This window comes from Haliotis asinina, chromosome 3, assembly GCF_037392515.1.
Source record: "Haliotis asinina isolate JCU_RB_2024 chromosome 3, JCU_Hal_asi_v2, whole genome shotgun sequence".
Taxonomy (NCBI): Eukaryota; Metazoa; Mollusca; class Gastropoda; order Lepetellida; family Haliotidae; genus Haliotis; species Haliotis asinina.
In genome coordinates this window covers 27,526,985-27,553,397 of record NC_090282.1, presented here as the reverse complement: position 1 = coordinate 27,553,397, position 26,413 = coordinate 27,526,985, and the positions used below count along the sequence as shown (strand labels likewise).

The following is a 26,413-nucleotide window of genomic DNA, read 5'->3' as shown; positions in this document are numbered from 1 at the left end:
AACTCTAATACATCCGGTGAAGAATAGCAAAAGTAATCTCATAATCGGTAAACAGACAACCCTTCCTGATGATTGTCATGAATTTGCCGATTGATTGAACACTTTCAGGGATCACGCATTATTTAGGAAAGAAGATATTGCAGTCAAAGTAAATCGTATCCAGGTGTGTCTTATGTCGCTGTCTGATGGAATTTTAGAATATCGCCCACAGGCACTTATCCCGTTTTTTCTGAGTCACAAACCAGAAGAAAATTACGCCCTTTATCCACACCCTTTAGCAGATCTATCCTTGCTGTTACGATAGACAAAAGCGAACAGTGTATGTGGTATTAATGAACCCTTGCATCCGGTAGAATTTGCTGCTGGCATTTAGGCCATTAGATCTATGCTTGTCGAAACTCATTACATCGAGGCCATAGTAGATCTACTGCTTTTAAAGTCAGTCATATTGTTATCTTTAAATTGTGATGATTAGTTACACTTCTATGTTGACGGCGTTGTTAGATTGTCAAGACAACTGTTTCCTGCTTATAGCATTTTTGGGCTAGTTAATGTCAGGAATACTTTCCTGATGTATGGCACACCATTCACTGACCCTGTCCTTAAAGCCTTAGGTTAGTAGTCTTGGGTTTGGATTTTAAAATCCCAAACACACCATTTACAGCTTGTAATGGTAATTGCAGGTACCCATTCTCAATTACATAGTACCATAGTGGAAACTAGTATACTAATATCTGATAATCCTCAGTTGGCTGTGCGTTTTTACCTGACAATATCCCATATTTCATAACTGAAATTCCAAATTAAATGATTCATCGGTTTGGCTCACCAAAAACAAACAGCATCCCCTCAAGGAATGTCAGTGAATATACAGTGCCATTGTGAATATCATGAAATATAAGAAGTGTATTGGGATTCATCCATAGTATCCTTCAACCTCTAATTAATAGAAAACATACAGGTTATGATGCGTGTAATTTTGCTGAATGATTGATTTAATCCAAATATTCATCTATGGCCACTTTGAGGTCATTACAGTGATACCAACTCACTTGTACAAGGACCTGAATAAATATTTTGTATTTTGCTGCACAGTATCTTGAATATGATTTTCTTTTCCAAATGCTCTTTTGCCATTTGGAAATAGTTTCAAAACTATTTGGAATAGTTTTATGACATACTAATAATTTATTTTATGGAATAATTTTGATTACCCAAATGATTTCCAGTTACAGATAATGGAAACTGATGCTCCATCGGATGATGCAGAAAGTGAGACACCAGTGACTATATGTTCAATGGCCAACATTCCAGATTCTCTCCTTCTCAGTATCTTCAGCAACTTGGTTGCCAAAGATGTCTTGAAAGCTTCTCAGGTGTGCAGTCGGTGGCGAGCGGTGGCATATGATGAGAGCCTATGGCGGCAACTAGTGTACAGGAAGTGGAACATTAGTGGAAAGATCGCGCCAGGTTACTGCTCCTGGAGAAATGAGTACAAGAGGTTGTATTACTATGCTCCTCTAGTCTGGAGTGAGACGCTTACTGAACACTCAGATGAAGTTCTACATGTTAGCTTTGCACACAATGGATCCCTGTTTGCCACAACGTCAAAGGATTGCTCGGTGAAGGTATGTTAGGACTTAACCTATGAGTCATGTTTACTTTTGCGTTTGCAAATACTGACAGATGACAGTTTGTAATCCAGTTGTGTCCTGAGAGAGTGAAACTGAAACAACAGTGATTTTGTAAGTGAATGAAGGAATGGTTAACATTTGTCTTACTTGCCAACACTTCTGTGTTCTACACATCAACAATTGTGCCATTTGTTATACATGCCAACACTTCTGTGTTCTACACAACAATTGTGCCATTTGTTATACATGCCAACACTTCTACCATTTGCTCCAAATTTTTCTTTACTCGCCAGCACTTCTACCATTTTATTCCAACATTTTCCCTACTTTCCAATACCATTTGTGCTAAGCGTATCAACACTTCTACCATTTGCTCCAGCCTTTTTCCTAATTTCCTTCTTGCCAGCCACATTGCTCTAATGTTTGTTGTACATGTCAACACTTCTGCCCTTTGCTCCAACATTTTCCCTACTTGCCAACACGTTTTCTTCCATTTGTTCTGCTCATCAACAATTCTGCCATTTGCTGTACACATCATCAGTACTACCATCATCCTCGATGTCTCCAAGGAATATATTCTGGTAAGTCTCCACTATACCCTGGATGAAATTTATTACTTCCTTTGGCCTAGTGTCTACACTAGGAAGTTGAACGAACCAATCACTACTCACTTTGGCTTTTTAAATTATCTAACCGATTAAACTTGGCAACACAAACCATGCAGATGTTCTCTGCAAGAGGTAGAAGAAGCTCTTGCATGTATTTTTTTAAAGTTTCGAATCTATCAATTTGTCTGTATTATTTCCCCCAAATCTGAGTCGCTCTGTGAACAAACCTTTGTAGCTGCAACCTCTATCTTTGTTAGCACTGGCAAGCTTGGTTGTAACAGCAGCTTAGCTGATTGGCTACGGTGAGAATGTGGAGCTGGGAAAGGGAGGTAATAAAATTATCGGGCCGACACGTAGATGCATCCAGGGTATAGTGGAGACTTGTCAGAACATAAGGCCAGGAGATATTGAGAATGTACTACTATTGTCTTCCATTCATTTAATATGCTCCAAATACCTTAACTTCCACATGGCAGCACACACACAAGAGTCTGCTATTGTATATAACTTAATCACACGGTGTGCGGTGGGTGAGCTAAGGCACCAGGGCCAGTAATCCAGTGATCTAGGAGGTGCTGGGATCAAGCTCACCTGTGGACTCAACTTTGTGTTCAGACTCTCTCAGTGTTGTCACTACCCCTAGTGTGCAGTACACACCCCTGTGCACTTAAAAACATCCATGAATCCATTAGTAGATGACCAGATGGTGGCCACATGAATATGTCCAAACACCTAGTTGCAGGTACAGCAACATGCAGTAAACATGGACAAAGTACTGTGACTATGTGACCCAGTTCTCCCAGCTGCCAATGGGTACCTCGTAAGGATAGGGAAACTGCATTAACTCAGTGCACCTAGTAGGCTGCAAGAGTTGCATGATCCCCAGGAGTTGAGATTGAAAATACGATGTGCCATTGTGATGGACATCCAGTGATTGGGGGAAAAACAAAGTGCCCTTCAGCAGTTGAACTGGCAAACTGGATATCAGCACTATACAAATGTCTAGTATAACAGTATACTATCTGTAATTAGAGAAATAAACACAGAGAGTTTAACTGTGACACATGTCAGTCATCCCATTTGAATAAATTGATGCTCATACTGTTGATCATTAGATTGTCTGGTCCAGACTTGATTATTAACAGACCACAGTCATAAACCATATAACTAAAATATTGCTGAGAGTGGTATAAAACTAAACTTACTCACTCACTGTTGTTTGTTGTCAGGTTTGGCAAGTGGGGTACCCAACAAGACTGAAGTACAGCTATGACTTCCGTGCAGGGTACAAGTGGGACTTCACACAGTTTTCCTGCTTCAATGAGTCCGACACCATGCTCCTTGTCTCCAGTGTCAAAAGCACAGAAATAGACAGAAGAGGATTTGTGGCAGTTTTATCTGTTCAACACAGTCAGTCATTTTTGTCTTTGTTCCAAACAAATCAGCATCATGTTTGAAATTCATTGCGTCCTACTTTCTATAATAAGGCTTTATGTTTACAACCAGAACACTTTGACTATTCATTATTTGGAAAGACTGATCTGTTATGTAGGCCATAAGTTTTTTGTCGTCACCAATGACAATGATCTTGTCAAGTTTGAGAATGAACCTTTATCTGTTTTTGAGCCTTCTCTGAAGCTGAGATACTGAAGTTGATGATAAGACCTAAACCAACTACTTATTATTGACAACATTCATATCCTCCTGCCCATCATGATGTCACTGGTCAGCATAAGTCTAGCCAGTTGAGTCATATCAAACTCTTTGAAAACTCTCTGGTCTATACTGTGAAAGACTGTCCTGTTTCTAACCTTCCATACTCATTCTCGTCTATCAGAACACCTGTTTTTTTATGATCTTCGCGAGCAATACCAATCAGCATACCAACCAAAGCACAGCACTGAGATGGCCCTGTTCCATGTCATGAATGAACAGCAATCTTGATTTAACAAAGGCTATGCAGCCTTTCTGGTTTTACTTGACCTTAGCGCAGCCTTTGACACCAACAGCCATAGTATCCTTCAAGTTGAGATTGATAACGATGGAACTAAAATCTCAACAGCAGGCATCAATTGATTCATCTGAATGGGGTGTGTTTATCAGCACTTGAGGTTACATGTGGTGTTCCACAAGGTTCAGTGATTTCACCAGTGTTATTTATCCCCTACATTCAATAACTGTGTGAAATCATTAAAAACTATGATCTTCTGAAGCATTTCTATGCTGACGATTTCCAGATCATCAACATCTTAAAGCCAGATCCTTTCTCAGCATCAGCAGCTCACACTCAGATCAGGAAGGAATTTTGGAGTTACAATTGACTCCCAACTGACTATGGAGGCCCACATCAGCAATATCTCCAGAACCTGCTTTCCCATACTGAGGAGCATCAGCTCTATCAGCTTTCCACCAAATATATCCCTCAATATCTCTCTTGTCATTTCACATCTTGACTAATGTAACAGCCTGTTGATTTATACTGCCAAATTTCTAATGAACAGACTTCAGCATGTTAAAAACACAGCAACAAAAATTGCATCTCTAGCTCCAAGACAGGCACACATCACTCCAGTGTTCAGATCTCTCCATTGTCCATCACCTCCCAATGCATCTTTAGATCACCTCCAGTCTCTGAAAATAGCATTTTTGTCAATATTCAATGATGTCAGCTTGTGGAAATGTTAGCTAATACTTACCATGCCATCAGCAAGCACTACTCATCAGTGTCAGTGACTAGCAAATTTTTTAGGTCCCGCCATACCCTAAACAGTATATGTTGTCTGGCTGGTTAAATCCGTTTGGCCTTCTCGCGTTTGATTGGACGGTCATAGGTCGCTCAAGGGTTACCTGACGCGACCTCCTCCTAGGGTTTGTTAGACTCAGTAGTGGAGTGTTACAGAAATTACTGAGACTAAGTTACAATGGATGTAACACACCTTGGTGGTATAAGTGTATGGAATGTTTCAAATGAACCTACCCAGAAATATCAATATATCATGTTTTATTACACTTCCAGATTTCCAACTACTCCGAGTGGTGTCTATGGACCCGTCACAATTGTTTGGGACTTGGCTGAATGGCTGCACCTTCTTGGGAGGGTCCCTTGAGATTAGTCTGGACAGATTTGCAACCACTGTCCAAATACAGGCATTTGAGGTAAGAAGTAGTTTTTCCTCAGTGATCGTGAGAAGACACAATTCAAATGGTGAAATCATCAGTATCTGTAGTAATTCTTCAGGATTTTTCTGTCTGTAGATCCCTTACCATAACTGTAAGGAGATCTTCTTACAATTCATATAATGACATGCCAGAATCTACTCTGTCAGGATCTCATGGGCTGCGTGGTAGCCTAATGTTTAAGCATTTCCTCATCATTCCAAGAACTCAGATTTGTTTCTTCATATGGGTACTGTATGTGACACCCATTTCTGGTGACGCTGCCATGATATTGATGTAATATTGTTAAAAGATTTTGTTACACTAACTTACAGTCTCTAATTTTTAACTTACCTTACCATAAGGCTTATGCATATTACCTCAAGCATCGCTTAGAAGAGATCAGACAGTTGTTGATATGCCATTCTACCAAATGGCTACCTCATGTATCGATGAGTGTATGGGAATGGAAGTGACGCGACCTCAACATCCGCGCTTGCACAAACAATATGAAAATCTTCACTTTTACTTCAAGCGTCCTACATGTCAGATGTGTTTTTTCGTTTGATTATGCTATTGCTACTTGTTTGATATTAAAAGTTGTTTTTTGCACTGGTAGGTATGGTTTTTCTACCGTTTTCCCCTTAGTGTTGGTGAAGTTTACAGTAATTTATCTTCACTTACCTGGCTAACTCGTGTCTTCGACAGGCGTCGTTATATCCTAGTTTCCATGTTGTTTGTCCGTGTATCCTTGCACGTGTGGGTAAAGGTTGGACTGCAACTCTTCTTCCTTGCCAGTGTGTATTGTTGTGTTCATAACTTGTCTTTAATATCCATTTTAGCGCTGTTTTTGTACACTCTGCGTGTTTCAGTGAGGGCAGCCATGTTGGTTGTTTCTCTCTGCTGCCTCGTCACTCATTTGTTTTCTGCAGGAGTGTTACTCCATATCTGCTATAGGGTTTGTTTTTTTGTTTACCAGTTCCTTTATGGCATGGTTATCATTTAAGTTATTTGTGGGTCTTTCTCTGCGTGTTGCAGCTTTATGATGACTCAGCAATTTTGCACACTCTGTAAGGTGCAAAAGTCTGCAAAGGATCCCCACCCCTGGCATCTGGACTGTGCAGTTGTTAATTGTGCTTTTGATGATTGGTGCCATCTCTGCTTATCTCTTAATATGCAGGAAATCAAGGCCTACTTGTAGGCAAAGAAGAAACATTTTACTCAGAGAAAACGGAAAATGTCATCCCCTGCTTTGTCTTTGAGTTCATGATAATCGCTTGCACGGACGCCGGAAGACCACCCATCACTATTGCCGATGTCGCTGCCTCCGTCAAGGCTTCCTTTGCCTCCCTTGGACCCAATGCCTGGACCGCAGCGCTCTTCGAATTCAATTGTCGATCTTTCTCACCCAGACGCCCTTGCTCACTCGAAGGTGCAGAAGTTGTTGAGAACCTTGTTGCGTCCAAGCACTGATCCTGCGCCACCACAGGCGTTGACTGCTACGCTATTTTCTATTCTTCCGACGCCAATGCCAATGCCTGTGGCTGCACCCTTGGATGATATTCTGTCCACAGCAGCAACGCCTCCGCCTATTCCGACGCCAACGCTTTCGTCCGCCATTCCCTTGTCAGCGCCTACGCCTATACCGACACCTTTGTCATCTTATAGAATTCCCAATCGTATGCCTACCGCTACCCTCTCTAGGGAAGGGATGCTACATCAGCAGCTTATGGAGGAGCATGCTAGGCGTGTTGAAGCAGAACGTTCACGGCGTGATAGACGTTGTCGCTCAACTACTCCAGGAGCCCGCTCCAGAAGCCCTCGTTGCGGTTGTCATCGCTCGCGATAAGGATAGGCGTTCTTCCAGATCACCGGCATACTCCAGAAGCCTACGCCATTCGCTCTCCCGGACACTGCCATCTCGTCATTCAGCGCGGTGTCTCAGATCACGCTCCCCTGACGCTCGTCTGTGTGCTGGTACGGAGCCTCGGTTGTCAACGTCTACAGCTAGCCATCGTTGTCACAGTCACTCAGTTTCTTGGGACGACATGGAGGAAAGGTTTTTCTCGCCAGATTATAACGAGGATGCTCCTGACTCAGATGATGGGGGTACTTATCTATCTCTGTCGGCAGTGTACGATTGAATTGCCGACAGGCTTCCGGACTGTCCCTCCGCATTCGGTGGTGGCGGACGCGATTGCTTCCTTGGATGCAGATTTTGCCAAGCTTTCCCTCTCATCTACAGTCAAGGCACCGAAATCAAAGAAGGGTGATTACAAGATACACAGTTTGGACTTAGCCAATAATGGAGCAGCTCACGATGAATCGCTGAAACGTTTGATGAGTTCTTCACAGAAGTCATACAGAGTCTAGGACTCCAGAATGTTGGCCATTGATTCTGTGTTGAAGAGGATGCTTAAACCTATTTCAGCTTTGGCGTTAGCAACATCGGCAGCCGCCTGGGACCTTACTGAAGAGACCGCCTCTCAGGTGGATCATCTCTTGATGCTGTTTCAGTGGCAAGGCAAGGTATTGTATACTCCTGGGCCAAATGTAGAGATATCATGAAAATCAGGTAATATGATCCACCCAGCCTTATCACCCAAACTGCATATCTTGACCATGTTGAACACCAGTGCTTGTCACCACACATTAGACAATGTGATAATTCCCAAGCAGTTTGTTTATGAACATGTGGACACTGTTTCAACAGTGGACTGAACCCAGTTAGTTTTTAGTAGCCTGATACCTCCTGTAGCTAGTTCCACATCAACAAGAATTTTTGGAGGGTGGGAGGTGTCATACCAATTACTGAATAACACATCTACTGCTGCTTAGAGATCCTAAAAGATAGGGACTTTTCTAGCATTTGGCCTAGGACTATGTATGACCTGTTGGCACATTTGAAAGCGGCGCTGGCAATGACTACAGCTGTTCGACGTTCTGGTTTCCTCGGCCCCTTTAACTGGCAGGAGGAGTTTAAGCGTAAGCTGTTTAGGGCGCCTTTTTCGTCCCATTATCTCTTTGAAGATATGATCCCGGAGGTCTACAAACAACACGCAGAGTTGACCAACACGGAAGTGTCGATTTCAACTTTTGAAGCCCTTGGATCTGCTTTTCATGACCGTTCAGCATAAATCATAGGAAGGAAGAGGGAAGTGCCATTACATCCCAAGACACGACTCAGTCCGTTCAGCGTTCGGCAGGGGACTCAGCCGTGACAGACCCGACCGTGATGGACAGCGCTGAGCGCTCCCGGGTACCTCCTACCATGCCTAGAAGGAGCAGCGGCAAGCGTCCCTACTCAGAGCGTTGAAAGTTCGGTCCAGTGCAACTGGGACCTCCCGCCCCCAATCGTCCCGATACGACCCACTCCTGTAGGCGGGAGACTAGGGATCTTTTGGACAATTCTAGGAGATCCATTTGTCACCAGTATCCCTCAGACCAGTTACAAGCTCCCCATTACTGTGTTGCTGTCTCTTGACAACGATGCCCCAGCCACACGTGTACTCTCTAACCCAAAGTGTGCTCTTAGCAGACAGCATTCAGGCTTTTTTAGACAAGAATGCTCTAGAGACCCCCAACAGCCCACAGGGTTCTACTCACCCATCTTCCTTGTTCACAAGGAGGATTCTGGGAAAATGTGCATAATTCACAATATGGCAACGTTCAACAGGCTGTACCTTCAAGACCCACCACACTTCTGCATGATCTCCTTGGGACAACTGCTTGCCAAGCCCAGCCCCTGGTCTTGGCTAGCCAGTTTAGACCTACAGGACGCCTATCTGCATGTCCCGATTTACCGGCCTCACAGAAAGTTCCTGCGTTTCGTGTTCCACAACTGTCGCTACCAGTGGAAGGTACTCCCGTTTGGCATTTCTACAGCCCGTGGCTATTCACTCGTATCACAACGCCAATCACCAGGTTTCTCCATCTCTGGAATATAGATTTCGACCCATACATCATTTCCCAATCATTTCGATCCTCAGTGTCTACGCAAACAGTAGGCGTTTCCCACATATCTCCTTGAGCAACTAGGGTGGATTGTCAACAGCGAGAAGTCCCATCTGGAACCATCCAAGGAGTTCATCGGAGACCTGTTTCCGACACACTCCAACCTTGTCAGAATCCCATCGGCACGATGGGAAAAGATAGCTACCTTCGCCGATCGTGGACTCTCTCAGCCGATGTCCCTAAGGGAGTGGCAGTCCATGCTAGGCCTTCTCACATCTGCTCAGGACCTGACGCTAAGAGGTCATCTGATGCTTTAACCGTTGCAGCGCTTTCTTCTCCCTCACATACAAGCCGACAACCTTCGGGTCAAGTTCCCTATACCAGACCATCTTCACCAGTATCTGCTATGGTGGACTCGAGAGTCGAACGTTTGCATCAATGTCTCCTTGACAGATTAGAAACACGACCACAAACTTTTTGTCGATACCTCCCTTCAAGGTTGGGGCGCTCACCTCAACAGTCAGATGGTCTCGGGGCTGTGGTCCGACGCCGAATGCAAGTGGCACATCAACAGTCTGGAGTTTCAAGTGGTGATTCTCGCTGTTCAGCACTGTATGTCAACTTTGTGGAACATGTGTCTTCTCATAGCGTCTGACAACTCCACGGTCGTCTGGGTGATTCGAAATCAGGGCACCACAAGATCCCGGCAGCTGTTGGATCAGATGTTTCAGCTGGCCAACATTCTCGATGACGCAACATTCGAGTTCAGTTTTGTCACATCCTAGGATGCAGGAACGTACTGGCAGACGCCCTCTCCAGACCCTGCAGACCATCGCCAACAGAGTGGATGTTACACCCAGAGGCTTTTTGTCTGCTGTGTCAACAACACGGTCAGCCACTCATTGACCTGTTCGTGACACGTCTCAACAATCAGCTTCCCTTGTACATGTCTCCCGTACCGGATCCACAGGCTTGGGCAATCGACGCCATGTCCCTGTCATGGGAGGGGCTGGATGCTTATGCATTCCCACCACCAGTGCTTCTACGGTGGTGGCCAAAATCAAGCAGACCCGGCAGATTCATCTGCTTTTGGTCGCATCCTCATGGCTGGCAAGAACGTGGTTCCCCAACTTGCGTGGTCTCGCCAACGGGGACCCCTTACCAGTACCATATTGGACGCAGCTACTACGTCATCTGCACAGTCATCTTCCACATCCGGATCTGGCGATGTTTCTTCTACACGTTTGGACCATTTGCAGAAAGACTTGAGAACTAAGGGTTATTGCTCTTGTGCACCAGGTATTTACAAGATCTCTTTATCATTTGAGAAGTTTTGTACACTTAAGAAACAGAGTCCCTTAACAGTATCCTCTCAATTTGTTGCGAAATTTTTCCTTTACCTGAGACGGTCTAAATGTCTGCAAGGCAGTACCATTGCGATGTACTTATCAGCGCTGAATTCTGTTTTAGCAGTCAAGTGCGACTGGCAGGTGTCCAAGGTGCCGGAACTCCTCCCCATGTTGAAGGAATTTTAAGTTCGAGGATCAAAAGGTGAAGTTTCGTCCTCCTGCTTGGGATTTGAACATTGTTTTAGAGCATCTGCGTGGCCCTCCTTATGAACCCTTGGAGAAATCTTCATTTGAGAATCTTTCGAAGAAGACAGTTTTCCTTTTTCACGCCCTGGATGTAACCCATGTAAAGTTTGATCAAGCTCCTCATGGCCGGGTTTATTTAGGCTTATTATGGGATTTTGTCGCCAAGAACCAGCTCCCTGGACAACCGGACAGATTATTCTCCATCCCTCCATTGTCATCCATTCTAGGCCCTCAGGACTCCGACGAGCTGCTTCTTTGTCCAGTGCGGGCATTGAAATTATACATTTCCAAGTTAGCATCGAAAAGACGGACTCGGGAAAGGCTTTTCATCCCGTTTTCTGCATCAGTGAAAGCAGAGGTGTCTAGAAATACTGTGGTGTTGTGGCTATGGGCAACTAATTTGGCGGCCTACACTTAACGCACCCGTCAGCCAGTAACCCGCATGAGATTCAGGCTTTAGCGTCCACCATGGCTATGCACAGAAACTGCTCTGTTCCAGCAATTATGGAGTGATGTTTTGGGCGTTCCTCCACAGTATTTGCAAGCCACTACCTTTGGGTCTGTGGTAGCTCAGCAACTCAACTGACCTTCCACCCGCTAGGTAATTATGGTCTTATTACCTTGGGGTTTTAAGGAAGTGTATGATTTTGGTGAATTTATTCAGTGGTTGATTGTTGGGAGTTGGTTTTACTGACGATTACTATCTATTTCTTGTTCCAGTTTCCAGCTAGTCTCCTCGGTCCTGATTTTATTCAGATACGTTTGTTTATTACTGTTGTCCTCCAAAGCCCGACACCTCCATCCTGTCTGGCGAATTCATATGCACAAGCCCTATGGTAAGGTAAGTTAAAAATTTATTAAATCTAAATACTTACCTTACCATGGGGAGGTTACGCCCACCCAACAATGGATGTAAGTATTTAAATATCTAAAATATTTAGATTTTAATAATTTTGAGAAATGTTTAATAATTATTTCAGGAAGTGTTGAAGTGTTGACTGTTCTGAAGAACAGATATGAGAGTTATTGTGACAAATAGAGCATTATGTCTTGTTCCAGGTGAAGGACATTCCTCAGCTGCTACCTGCATCAGCTTCAGTTGAAACCCACTCAGGTCTGGCCCTGTTTACCTTCTGTAGTGAGACTGCCAGTCTCATCAAGTTCTTGACTGTCGTTAATGTGCCAACAAAAGGTATTTCTCCCATTCAGGAAACTGAACTCGAGAATATTGGTGAATCAGGGTATTCATTAAATCATCATGAATGTGGGGAAGATGATGTGTGTCCTGTTGCCACCTCGTCAGCAAGCTGCAGCAAGACAGAACAGATGTGTAGCAATATTGTGATTCAGGAAAATGGTCATCCATTGCATATGGACTCTTTTGACGATTCAGACATGGAGGAAGAACCAGAGGCAAGATATGTTTCCAAGAGAAACACAAACACTCACTCAAAGAGGAATGTAACGTCCATGCATCACCTAAAACTGAGGAACTTGATATACGTGACTGGGGAATTTGCAGTGGCTTTGCATCAACTGGGATTCAAGGACATTTCACCCAACACGATTTCTGACATCGTGGTCGAGCGGACAATGGAGTCAGTTGTGACTGACCTTGACAGTATTCAGAGTCACATGGTGGTTAACTATAGCAACCAGGACATTGAGATGAGGCGGATTCGCAAACCCGATATGTCTGATCACATGATTGATCTGAATGGTCATGTGACTGGTCTGTGTCTCTCTCAGGACCATCGGTAAAAATTGTGTTCTTAATCTTTATCCAGTTTCATGAATTTCCTTGTTTACAGTACAAACCGTTGGGGATGCGTATATACAACCAAACAAGCTAAAGAACACCCACTGTTGGAAGTCTATGTGTTGAATACTAGCAGCCATGACAGATCAGACATTCACTAGCTACTTTTGAGCAGTGTATTGACAGTTCTTTCAGAGGCTGTCTTTAAATTGGTTTGGGTCAAAGGCATTAACATTTTGTCACTGGATGACCTCAGTACCAACAGCAAATGAGATGCAAAGTATGTGTCATGTTGCTTGAATACTTGTATTAAATACAGGCACTTCAGTGATTAAATTGGAAGTTAGTGAAAGTAAAAAACAACAGCTGATGCTTCAAAATATTCTTCTACATAAAATTTTCTTTTACGGTTTCAATACAATACAATACTTGGTATCCATGAACTATTTCTATTCATCCTCTTCAAACAAATACTTCTTAAACAATTGCTTTTAATTTGCATGATACAAAAAGTAATAATTCTGGGTAAGACAGTTTCAGATTTGTCACGACTGGGGCAAAAGATTCTTAACAGATATCGAGCAATAAACATGTGAAAAGGTCACAATAATCAGTAGTGTAACTTGTCGATTTGTTTATCATGTAAAGATTAAGAGTGGAGTTCTATACCTTGAAATAACAACATGATGTGAAGTGGGATGATTAATAGCCACATTTGTTGGGAAGGAAATTTGATGTTGAAATTGTTTGCCCTGAAAGTTATTATTAAACTCTCTAGTATCTTTCTCTAGTGTTTAGTACAACTGATGCACAGTAGGAACATTGATTGTCATGTTTTGCAGGTACCTGTTTGTAAACTGTCGACCCTGGGTTGGGAAGATCGATCGCAGCGATCCATGGGCGACCCCAGAACTTTCACCTGAGATAGAAGTTCGGGTGATTGACCTTCAGGACCTCAGTGACACAGGTGTCAGGTACAGAGGTCACAAAGGCTACTCCCAGTCCACTATGTGCTGCTTTGTATTCCTCGACTCCAGTCAACACTACATTGGCAGGTGGGCATATGTCACAACACTCTTGGCACATTCATCATAAAGAGGATACTGCTGTACATGGGGCAGGATCAGGGAATTACTGTATTATCACACTACACTTCTCCAAAAATATATAATGCATTTCTCTCAATAATACTATCAGCCCTTTGAGAAGTTACTGTATAATTATTCCAAAAACATTTCAATATTAAATGTAAAAGTTTTAATGAATGCATGTAGCGTTGTATTAAATCGACTGTTGTAGCCTCTACTGGCTGAACATTGTTATGATTATTGCAAGCGAACCCCATAGAGTTATGTCCCTTAGACGTGCTATACGAATATCGTACACAGTTTCTGATTTAAACCAATTTGGCAAACATCATCAACACTACATACAACAGTTTTTGATGTACAAAGAAATTGTTTACATTCCATATATGGAAGGGTGGTGGGGTAGCCTAGTGGTTAAGATGTTTGCTCGATGCACTGCAGACCCTGGTTCGATTTCTGAAATGGGCACAATGTGTTAAGCCCATTCCTCTGTTTGGGAGCTGTTCGCCTTTAAGTTTCAATTATCCATGTCAGGCAAGACATTAGGGATAAGTTTTTAATTGCACAAATAAGAAGCTAAAGTGAGTGCATATTCCCCTACACATAAATATAGGCAAACATATTGTCAGAATCTGTGACATTTTGCCTTTAAGTATTTAATTGCTGCAAATGTGGTGTTGGATGTGTTTGAAAATTTATTGTTTCTTTTACAGTGGGAGTGAGGACACAAAAGCATATCTTTGGGATCGCCATTATCAGTGTTGTCTTGGTACATTTGGCCATGGCCCAGGTGTTGTCAATGCTGTTGGATTTAGTCCTCGAGATGAGGAGTATTTTGTAACTGTGAGTGATGACCACACCATCAAGATTTGGCGATCAAGAAACAGATTAAAGCAAGTCCTTAAATGTGCACAGTCTTTAGATAGATGACAGAATATGCAGGTTATGAATTTCTCTCTCTTGTATGCTGTTTAATTTATTTTCTATGTATTTTTCAATGCTGGAATTATTTCTACTCACAGTTTTTATGTCAATGTAGCCTAGTCAAGAATCAATGTTATTTGGTGAGTTTTTGGTGTGTTTAGAATGCCTCCTTAAACAGGCAATCAAATGTGCTTACATTAATACCAATAAATCAGGACTGAAGGGGGCCCTCATTTATTACAAGGAAAGGATGCAGGACAGGGGTGGGGTGTGTGAGTGTGTCAGAGATTTTTATGCACAGATGTCCTGTAAATAATTACCCCCCTCCCTCACTAATGCTTACCATATGTTTGGACGGCCTAGACCCCTCCCCACTCCACCCCCATTTCATTCTTCATTCTCTTTACGTCTATCAAGAGACAAAATGCTGAAACACTTTATAGTGTATAAAATAATATGTCCATGTTTTTCCTCAAATGTTTTATACTTTTGTGACCCACCCCAGTTGAATGTTGTGAGCGTCCCAGAATTCCCCTCATATACCTTTTGATGCATCACCTCCAAAATGTATCCAGTTGAATAACATAGTAATGTCAAGATGCCATGTGAATAACACAACTTAAATAACTACATATTTAAGATCTTGACAGTAAATGAAATTTTCAAGCGACATGTTGCATACTTCTGCAACATGACTACTCATCTCTTCTTGTCAGATAGGTTGAAGACTGTGTAAGATGAAGATGAACCAAGTTCTATGGATAGTCAATGTTTCAGTGTTGGTACTAAAACCATTATTAAGCAAACACTTGCTTCATAATTGTATTAGTACTCACTGCAATACAAAGTTGACTATCCACAGAACTTGATTTTCCTTCTGTGATATTTGTTGACTGGCAACCATTGAAAAAGTGTAAATATACAATTTTGTGATTATATGTACTGGTATATTGTAGCATTGCCCTTACAGCCTGTTGGCACCAGTGAGAATGTTATCAGTGTGGACAACCCTTACTATTTATGCCCCATTGTGACCATCTGATCCACATTTAGGTCATGAGGAATCATGAACCACAGAACCACGTGGACAAGAAGATTCACTAAGTTTAATGCTTGTTGAATGATGTTCTCTGTCGTCCAGATACTCATGCAATGTGCTCGGAGATAAGATTTCCGGTTTTGTGTTTTAACATGTATAATAATCCATGATGCAATATCCATAATGTCACAAAATGAATATGCCATATTCCTATCCAGGACAGTAGCGCAGTGTCCCAGTCTATAAATGTGACTATCCAATCATGATGCTGGACAGACATTAAAGCTGAAGAGACCTACATGAATACTTTGACATATACATACCTCCAGTGAACCTCGAAAAATGATTCATAAGAAATACACAAGTACCAAACCTTTCCTAAGATATAACTGCAACTGTGACACAGTGGTCATAATGTACTACAGATAAAATGTTACGCAATGCCAATAATAATGGGTGTCTATCAAACAATAGGCGTAGGTATAAACTGCATGCTTTCAGCTAGAGTATGTATGTGCAAAATGTATGTCCAGCAATCATGGGTTACAGAACACTTGTACCATGCAGTGTGATCATTTGGTATGTGATGTAGTAACTGTCACTCATTGACAGAAAAATAGAACCCAGCAGTGATGTATCCAACTCACACACTCTAGGAAGTGTCTAACATAAGCTGGTCTTGCAATGAGCATCAAATTAAGACAAGTTACGTGTACAGAGGCGAACCCAGGACAGGGGGTGTGCACACATCATTTTCTCCGGAGTTTCACCCCTGCACTCACCCTCTGCAAGCAGCTGGAAACGTGTGTTTGATTGTGTGTTTCATCTTATTTTGGGCACTTGTGAATGTGATGAAAATCTTCATGTCTCCATGATGAATGTGTTTTAATGCAAGTCAGGTTCTTTAAAGAGGTCAGTATATATTCACAATCATTTGTATAACTGTGATTAATTTATTGTTGAACCTTTTTCTTTGTGACTGTTTAACAGAAGTTCACTCTCAGTGATCGCAGATGTGCTTAAATCTGGTGGGTTTTGATGTTGTGCTATTAAGAGAGGAAGGAAATGCTTCTGGTTGAGTATTTTCTGATACAGTAATAATCCTATATATCTCACTGATACATGCATATTGATGGACTTCAGGAGTACCCATGGAGTAAATTTGTCAATGTGTGCTTGCACAATTTGCTAGGCAGAGTTGCTTCCCTTGACTGTGCCAGAATCCTGTGTTGTACATCCTGAATGTCTGAATCCCAGATTGCTCTAATGTTCTTTATGTGTCAGCAGCAGCCCATCCTGCTTGTGAGTTTCACAAGAATATCCAGATATACACGCTTGGGATATTCCTCCCATGGCAAGCTGACACCGAGGACACTGCTGTTAAATGTTCAGCATTTAGAAGTCGTTATGTATGACCAAGATCTGTTATGGATTAAACATCTTTTTAATTCTTCAAACACAATGTTTCAAGGGTTTTCCAGATCCCTTCAGGTGAACTAACAGTTGACATCATAGCAGTAACCTGATGAAGGGGTCTGGGAAAGGCCTTGAAACGTTGTGTTTGAAGAATACAATAGAAGTTTCATCCATAACAGATCTTGTAAACAATTCTTATCTCCAAGAATCGGAAAATCTATTCCACACCAGGATCAGACATAGGAAACATCATAGGGTAATGTAATTATAAGCAGTTAGTATTGACTGCCTGTGGAATTTGAAAGGATGCTGTGATTTTAAATGAAGACAGCAACAATGAAATGCTGTGTTTCCTCATTTTCAGTCCATAGTCAGAGTAGTCAAAGTATATAAAAGTGCCAAAATACTTAAAATCTGGGAGAAAAACAACATACCTGATGAATATTATTCAATAAGTTGTACATCCTTGGTAGACATTAATATGATTCTGTATCATTTTCAGATCATCCTGAAACCTTATGCAATTGATGATTTAAAATTGTATACAAGTCAATGTACTACAGAATTAAAACTGTATATTTCAGAATAATTAAATTCAAAACTTCACATTTTTCTCAGACATCCTATTCAGTTTTTCACTCTGTATTTACAAGCTATAAAGTTCCAAGCAAAAGAATGTATTCCCCTGAAAACTGGATTTGATCAAGTACTTAGAAACATGATCAAAATGCTACTAGACGAAAAATGGCACCACAACACTGCAAACTTGGGAAATAACTGTGATACCTATATTAAATACAGCACCATGAGACTTAGCTGTTGTTGGTTTCACATTTAGTCACCATCTAACAAGGATGTTGACTTACTTTTGTCCCAAAGAGACATTATTCTCTACAATCTGAAGACATTGAAACAAATTTATTGTTGAGCCACCACATGCTTTCAGTGAAGCAGATTTTTATATTAGCTTTGACATTCAGGGTCATCTGTTGTATGATTTCACAGACGAGTGCTGTTGATCAAACCATAATAAAACATAACACATACTCAATTATATGTTGTTTATTTTCAACTGGTGCTTTGTGGAAACAAAGCTTGCCACTGTGGTGACTTAAGAAGCATTGAAGTAGTCATATGGAAGACGTTCTGGAACACTATTCAGAGTGCCAACCCTTCCCAACTTTACAAATCATGCATAGCGTGTAATCTGTCTTGGCTTCCAATTTGAAAACTTTGACGAAGCAACATACACAATTGTACAAGTACATGTATATTCGATAGGAATTTCAACACACTGATTTCAACATTGTATTACTATGCATGCAAGTAAGCCTAAGGCTGAATATTTAATTTGATTTGTCCATCTTTTCAAGATTAACAATACATTTCAACACTCAAATACATATCAATGTATTAGATCAGCTTTTCATGGCATCCTGTATACTACTGAATAGCTTGGCATCCCACACACTGCACCATGGCATCCACTATACTACTGAATAGCTTGGCATCCCACATACTGCACCATGACATCTGTTGGCACCTTCTGTCCAAGATAGGATATCTTTGTTCATCCAATAACTTAAACACAATTGAATGTATTATTTTCAAATTTTAGGATCACTGTTGCTATTGCGAAGTTTACACCGATATTTGTGATTGACCAAGACTATTATCACAAATAACATCTCTTGAACTTGGGAGGAAAAAAGGTGCCAAGTCAAATTTTTTCAACCAGTAACTTTATACTCATTTAATGGATTCTTTCCAGATTTGGATAATGGTTTTATGTTTGTTGGAAAGGTTCAGTGCAAAGTTTGACACAGATATTGTAACTTTGTCAAGCATAATCATTATCACTTGTTCAGCTGAAGTTGTGAGTTGGGGTTGTAATCAATTCAGGTACCATGAGACTATGAGTTGGGTATCAAACCAACAGTGTTCCAAGCTTAATCCAGCAGTACTAATGCCCATCAGCCGCTGGCACTGACGTCAGGGTTGAAGACTCGAGACCACACGACTGCCTTCCTAAATTCCTTGCAGTGCCGCAGCATATACAATGACTCTGAAATTGGAAATCACTTGGTTTTCAAAACGGATTAAATACTTTATGTGGAAGGGAAATGTTTATCAGAGTAGCCTTGTGGGTCTAAGTGCAAGCTCATCCTGAAGTCTTAGGTTTCATTTCCTATGAGTGTATCTGAAACTTTCTTCATCATCATATTATCAGAATGAAAGTAAACAGACGTGAAAGTATTTACTTTTCTTTGAGACACAAAGAAACATACAGTCAAGTCTGGTTAATCTGCACCTCTATTTATCCAACAATCAGCTTTATGCTTTATTTATTGGTAACAAATTGAATAAAGGTAATTTAGTCTCAATTATTTAGTCCGATATCCTCGTTAATACGACAATTTGCAGTGCAACAGACGATCTCAAATTAACAAGACTAGAGTGTATTTCTGAACTAAATGAGAAGTTATTTGTTAGAGTTACTACAAAAATTGCTTGTAGTGCAGGAAGGGTCTGCTTCAAAACATTTATAACATTTTGAAAAACTGGAGATAGTTTATACTTTGAGAGTCCAACAAACCAAGGTATGTACATAAGTCATTTGACTTCAATTTGTTAAGTGTGAAGAGAAGCACAGATGAATAATGGATCTAGGACCATCTGACCTAATAAACTTTACTGTGTTCAGTTGAATAGTGCTTCACCAACAACTTCAAACTTTTTTGTGGCGATATGATCTTAACCAACTGATCACAGTACTGACCTCTGGTTTGTTTACTGATGACAGGGGAGACAACTTCTGTAGAACTCTCAGACAGTGTCAGCAACCAGTCAATTGCCTGAAGATTGGATGTAATACTGATTGTCAATAAGTTACATGAAATACATATTAAAACACAACAGACTACACAGTACAATAATGTAAACAGAAATCACCTTCAACACCAATGTTTCTATGCTCATGCTCTTTCATTAGACAAAATATGCATCTCATCTCAATGATATTTATCATCAGCAAGCTTCAGCGTAAATTAATATGACGTGAAATGGGGCTTAAAGGATACAGGGTGATTGCTCTCATACAGTAATTCGCTACTGTGTATACATGTTTCAGCATTATGCATCTGTATTATTTCAGTCAGGCTAGTGCCTGTTTGATACTGAATATGACATCGCATTTATACCCAACTCCGTTTATTCACTCTGTATTGTATACCCTTGCGCCAACGAGTACCATCTTTTGTCAACTTGTATGAAGCACTCATCTGTGTTCTCATATTACAAAGGCGAACTAAATACCTTGGACATAATTTGATCCCAGGGCTTTCCCTCCAACATAGGTATGCATCCTGGTAAGAAATCAAGACAGTTGGGCAATGTGTTTGCATAATCAGCCACCCAGTTGTCTCCCCTCGGTGATTCCTCTCCTGAGGTCAGTTTGAAAAGTGATGGCCCTACACCAGAGATGGCTCCTGCTATAGAGCTGGTCCACAGACACATTGCCCTGGCAACCAATTCCACAGCACACTGCATGACCTGGAGAAACAACAAGGTCAGTGCAAGGTGAGCACAGTGATGTCTAACAAACAGAATGACATACGCAGATACAGAATCTCCAAATAACCAAGACATTAAGCTTGCAGGAAATCTGACGTCTGTGCAACTAGTTATTATTAATTATGAACAAGTTATGACAAATATACAACTGATTATGGTTTGTCTGTCCTGGCATCCTCCATTCTGTCCTGGGGCGGTGGGGTAGCCTAGTGGTTAAAGCGTTCGCTCGTCACGCCGAAGACCCTGGTTCGATTCTCCACATGGGTACAACGTGTGAGGCCCATTTTCTGGTGTCCCCCGCCGTGATATCGCTGGAATACTGCTAAAAGCGGCGTAAAACCAAACTCACTCACTCACTCACCCCATTCTGTCCTAAGAGCAAAATGAATCTTCTTCTTCAACAGACTGAATTGTGATGTGAATGAATTGAGTGTCACTAATTTACAAAGATTTCCCCAGATCAGGAACGTATGCAAATGACCCATGACTTTCAGGATTCCCAATTAATAACACTGGCACACATAAGTCAGATGTGCCAATTGCTTGTTGAGAAAATTCAAATCTGGGATCTTGTGGCATCAATGGATCTTACCTCTATGTGCGGAGGTGCCTCATCTGGCAAGGTTGTATTGCCAACAGCGATGTTGCGAACATGACCAAGTAGTTCCAGTAGCCATTGTGTGCGGTTGATTGGACTGGTGTAGTCGGTTGAACATCCCGCCATCTGTTGGAAGCAGTTAGCCAGCAGATGCAGCAACAGCACCTTCTCCCTGAATGAAAAGACACACCATGATGACTTGACAAAACATGAATCACACGTAGTGACAAGTAAAACAGATTGACAGAGAAGCACTCTCTCATATGCACACCCTCCCATGCACACACACAGACACATCACCCATTCATTCACTGACACATTCACCTATGCACACACATTCATGTGCCCCAACACCCATCCAACACCACACACACATAGTATGACATACACCCTGTCATGTATAAAAAGGATCATAAAAAGGGTCAGTTAAGCAATCATCTCATCCCTTACAAATATGTCCTCAGACCTTTCCATTTGCAGTTGTGAGATCTCATTTTAATGAAATCATGAAAACTATGTATGATCCACAGCTTCAGGAACCATAAAATCCAGTGAGGAAGAATGTGTTCAAGAAATTCTATGAAAGCTGGACTCACAAGTGTTGACTGTGAATGATAGCATCAATACAGCTGTTTAGCAATGCTACAGGTTGGCGGCCATTTGCAATCAGGTAGCATCTGACAAAAGTGCCTTTTACAAATGTCTGCTTCTCACTGAAATCCTCTAGCGTTACTTCATCCAGGATCTCGTCTGGAAGGTTGGACAAACACTCTGACATTTGGCTGTACAGCGCCTCCTGGTGACAAAACAAGTCATTGACAGAAGACCTAAGTATTGTTGTATTCCTTAAGTTCCTTCCTACTATTTCAAAGCAAAACAAAATGACTGAATGAACTGAACTGAAAACGACTTTGAACAGTATTTCAGTGATGCCACCATGTTTTAGACTGATGGGTGAGGAAAGAACAAAGTGACAACCAATTATCTGGATTTGAAACCATTTCAACCTACTCCTGTCATGCAACGCCAGTGAATTGTAGTGATGTAGACCACAAAACATGACTCACTTTGCAAGACAATACAAACACAATCCCATTAAGTTATCGTACTATATAAAAGTGACATTATTTCCTGGTCATGTGATCATATATATACCTGCAGTGTTGTGGGGACAGCCTTGTAGATGACCTGCGTGGCCAAGTAGAGGATCCTAGTGACAGATTCAGGTGGATCCTGGACCTGCAAGGCCAGGTTCAACCCCCGGAGTACACAGATGCACATTGGGATGTTGGATTCAGTGAAGGGTTCCATACATCCACGTTCAAGAAACGTCTGCAGTATTGCGGGCCCCACTGACTTGATGAGGTAGGGCAGGGACTGGTACAAAAACTCTTTGCACTCTGCCTGTTATAGAGATGTATATTGATGATCAAAGAGATTTACTGGTGACTATACAGATTATATACAGGTGACTACAAAGATTATACATTGTAGAGATTATATACTGTAGAAACCATACACTGTCGAGATTCATACTGGTGAATACATGGAGATTATATATAGTAGTGACTACAGTGACTATACCCTGGAAAGAGATCATATACTGGTGCATATAGAGTTTATATACTTGTGAATACAATGATTATATACGAGTGGGTGAGTATGTTTTACACTGTTCTATGCCAGCAATATGCCAGCAAGGGACACCAAAAATGGGCTTTAATTTGTACCCATGTCAGGATATGAACCAAGATCTTCAGTGTGACAAACAAACACTTCAACCATTAGGCTACCCGAGGGTGTCACTGCTGAGATAATATATTGGTGACTTCAGAAATCATAAACTGGTGACAGATGACTTTAGACATCACACACTGGCTACTATACACCTTTAAGGCTGCCAGATATCAGTAGTTCTAACTTATATGACAAGGATACCTACGTCTAGAGAGTTGAATAGTGGCGGTGTAAGCCATGATGAGATGAACATGGCTGCTGTTGGAGCAGACAGACTCTGGGAGACAGCCATCTTGAAACACAGACATCTCACACTTGCACCTGAACAAAATGCACTTATTACAGTGAGTATACATGTATTCATTGCAAAGGTGAGAAAATGATTATATTCACCTCAAGAAATAAAATATATAAATGTTTCCCCATTGTTTTTGTGAAACACATTTTACATACCAAAATTGACTCTCATGAAAGGGGAGAGAACTCCTGCCCAGTTTACAGGTGGCAGTACTTGTTTGACATCTTCCTGTATGGCAGTCAAAGCTACCTTGACATATTCTGGCGGGATCACCTCAGGTCCTGTAATTACATAACATATAAATAGAGGAGGTATGCATGCTTCAGTTTTCATAGCCATAATTGTTGCATTGAACTGCACCCTGTTGGAATCTCTGACTTGTACCCCACGTCTTCCATGACTACATCCCCTAACAGTCAGCACCATACCCGTGGTGATGAGTCTCACCAAAGTTGTATACATCAGAGACCAGCATCTCTTCAGGATTACTTCTCTGATGCACAGATCATGACATTACATTCTCATAATCCAGACAGTCTTTAGAACTTAGCAACTGTCCCCTAGTACTGAGGAAATTTATCAACTGCTGGATGAATATTATTCTTAAAGTTAGAGTTCAGATCATAATAGATCTAAGTGATCATACAATATAAACTTAAATTAGTACATGAAAAATAACATATTTTGAGACTGTGTTCAAGCCTGTCCCTTTGAGAAGACATTTTATTCAATGCATTGAATTTATTCTACCTTGAAACCACAACATATTGATATTATAAAGTAAGTTATCAGGACAGCAAGGAGGATTACCTCTCTTCCCAGCCTCGGTGAGGAGATCCACCATCGCTCGGAGAATGCTGCTCTCAGGCAGGTAGCCATAGCTTGGAGGAACTGTCAGAGACACATTCACACTGGACATTAATTCAGTAGTGTTATTAATTGTTACAAGCAGCAGACACAAATATTTATTCATGAATCTACTCTGATCATATGTCACCTTTGTTTTTCCTTACTTCTTGAAAGAAACAAAATTGTTTCCCTTTTCTGTGCAGTATTCAAGACGAAAAGTATTAGGATTCATATCAGATGTTCCTGATAAATGAAGACAAAGTCACAAGGAGCTGACATTAGAATATTCAAAGATAGAATAGATTAGCCAAATCTGCAAAGGAAGCAACAAACTTCAAATGCCAACATAAACTGGAGTACAGATAACTCCAAATATCAAAAACTCAAATCTAATAAAATAAGATTAACATGTATTGTAGATCTTAAACTACACAATTTACTCTCTTAACACTTTCAGAGCACCAGTATTAGCTGCGTTTTGTCACACAGCTCTCCTGTCCATTAGGAACAGTGACTACATGCTAGTGTGTAATGTCTGATGGCTAGCTATGGTTAGTGTGTATTTGTGTAACAACATACCACTAGCTCGGGTCTCCGTGATGGCACATGCTGACAGGTACAGATGTCCCAGCATCCATGCGCTGTTACTCTGAATGCCAAGGTCACTGGACTTGGCAACAACTGAAGTGGCCATCTTGATTACACTATCTGCATCAACATCGCTGCCCAGAAGAGATGTCCCACTACCCTGAACCTGCGTGTGACAGTTGATATCAATACCATGATTGGCAATGCTGGTCTGTCTATGAAGAATGGACATAATGTGGGAGCTCAAACACCACAGGCACCTGAACTTTGAAATTTGAATAGAGGGCAAATATTTTCATCCAAACCTTCCAACCTGTCAAAAGTGTCAAAAAGATGTGATGGAGCTGTGATATTTGATACTCTAGATATGAGTCTGTAGGCATGCTTGATGGTGTATCTACTTACTGATACCAATGTCCTCTCTGAGCCAATCAGGGCCATCAAGCCATTCAGTGTGGATACCTTCTGTCTTGGTGGAGTTTCCTGGGTACAACAGAAGTTCAACCATCATTGATCAAACAAACAGAATGTAACTGAGGGATAACTCTAGAACACTGAAATCTACATCAGACATACCCTGTATCATTGACCATAGCTGGGTGGTTTTGATTTTGCTAACATGTTTTATCAAAAGGTTCATTAAATTCTATGTTTACTAATGCTTCTGTTCCAAAACTTGTCACACAAACTTTGACTATACCATGACCACAAGTCTACTTTTTCTCTTTGCTATCAATAATGTATAATGTATGTATATGAAACCCTTAGAATTGAGCAAAATAATTCGTGGTAATGCACCTTGGTTTTAAAGTTGAAAGATGAGAATTCAGCATGAATCAATGTCAAGTTAAAATATATCAAAAAACAATTCCAACATCCATAAATGTTGCAAAACACTGACCAAAAGTCACCAGTTAGCAAAAAATAAACACTTCACTGTACCTCTGATGCCAGACCTTCAAGCCAATCATGAACCAGCTTTGTCCGAAGCTGACCAATCATTGGATGTCCCACTTTGTTGAGATTGTAACACAAGGTTCCAAGAGCCAGACAAACACCTGTTACCTGCAGACAGAGTATTGATTGGTATTGGTTATAGCTGAAGTGGAAATCATCCAAAGTATATTGACTGTTTTACCACAGAACTTTGTCTCCTGAAAGCAATGGTAATAACTGCTGAAGAAGTTACTGAGAGAATCCAAACTGTGTATATCACAGCAGTTTGTTACCTGAAGATAATATCAGGTCTACAGACCAGGAATAACTCAATACTGACATGTTCGTAGTGAACCTGTAACCAAGTGATAACCTTGCTGTGTTTACCTCTGGGTTCTGTGAATGTGCTTGTGTTAGACTATCCACCAAGGCACCAACCCTTTCAATCTGGAGGACGTTGGCAGAGAAAGCTCGGCCACCGATGCAGGAGACTGCTACACAGAGGGCCTGCAACAACAGCACTGTCAGCAGGCCTAAATCATGCAACACTATAACAGTGGTAGACCATATATCTAACTACATCAATTCCCAACTTATGAAAGTCATCTTCTAAGACCCACCTTGAAATCTGATTACAGGATCATTTTACCCAAAAGAAAAT

The 26,413-nt window shown here is 41.2% G+C and overlaps 2 protein-coding genes across 3 annotated transcripts in view; one reads left to right on the top strand and one right to left on the bottom strand.

Annotated features, from left to right (window-relative positions):
- Nucleotides 1–18,218, top strand: part of LOC137277762 (F-box/WD repeat-containing protein 5-like) — a 424,418-nt gene extending 406,200 nt beyond the window's left edge. The window contains exons 1-7 of one of the 2 annotated variants that reach the window (XM_067809680.1): nt 20–163; nt 1,230–1,628; nt 3,472–3,652; nt 5,259–5,398; nt 12,007–12,704; nt 13,549–13,761; nt 14,508–18,218. In XM_067809680.1, coding sequence (XP_067665781.1) covers nt 1,239–1,628; nt 3,472–3,652; nt 5,259–5,398; nt 12,007–12,704; nt 13,549–13,761; nt 14,508–14,724 — 1,839 coding nt within the window. In that variant the 5' untranslated portion in view covers nt 20–163; nt 1,230–1,238 and the 3' untranslated portion in view covers nt 14,725–18,218. Of the gene's footprint in view, nt 1–19; nt 164–1,229; nt 1,629–3,471; nt 3,653–5,258; nt 5,399–12,006; nt 12,705–13,548; nt 13,762–14,507 lie in introns of those variants that run through there. The other variant, XM_067809681.1, reaches the window with a different exon arrangement.
- A 2-nt stretch (nt 18,219–18,220) lies between these two features.
- The window catches only part of LOC137277761 (focadhesin-like), a 482,967-nt gene continuing 474,774 nt past the window's right edge, over nt 18,221–26,413 (bottom strand). Inside the window, exons 28-40 of the mRNA XM_067809678.1 lie at nt 26,140–26,259; nt 25,759–25,881; nt 25,222–25,299; nt 24,808–24,982; nt 24,190–24,270; nt 23,535–23,660; nt 23,287–23,402; nt 22,500–22,748; nt 21,941–22,140; nt 21,339–21,516; nt 20,489–20,725; nt 19,953–20,028; nt 18,221–19,238 (exon numbers count right to left, since the gene is read on the bottom strand). Coding sequence (XP_067665779.1) covers nt 19,147–19,238; nt 19,953–20,028; nt 20,489–20,725; nt 21,339–21,516; nt 21,941–22,140; nt 22,500–22,748; nt 23,287–23,402; nt 23,535–23,660; nt 24,190–24,270; nt 24,808–24,982; nt 25,222–25,299; nt 25,759–25,881; nt 26,140–26,259 — 1,851 coding nt within the window. The 3' untranslated portion in view covers nt 18,221–19,146. The remainder of the gene's footprint in view (nt 19,239–19,952; nt 20,029–20,488; nt 20,726–21,338; nt 21,517–21,940; nt 22,141–22,499; nt 22,749–23,286; nt 23,403–23,534; nt 23,661–24,189; nt 24,271–24,807; nt 24,983–25,221; nt 25,300–25,758; nt 25,882–26,139; nt 26,260–26,413) is intronic.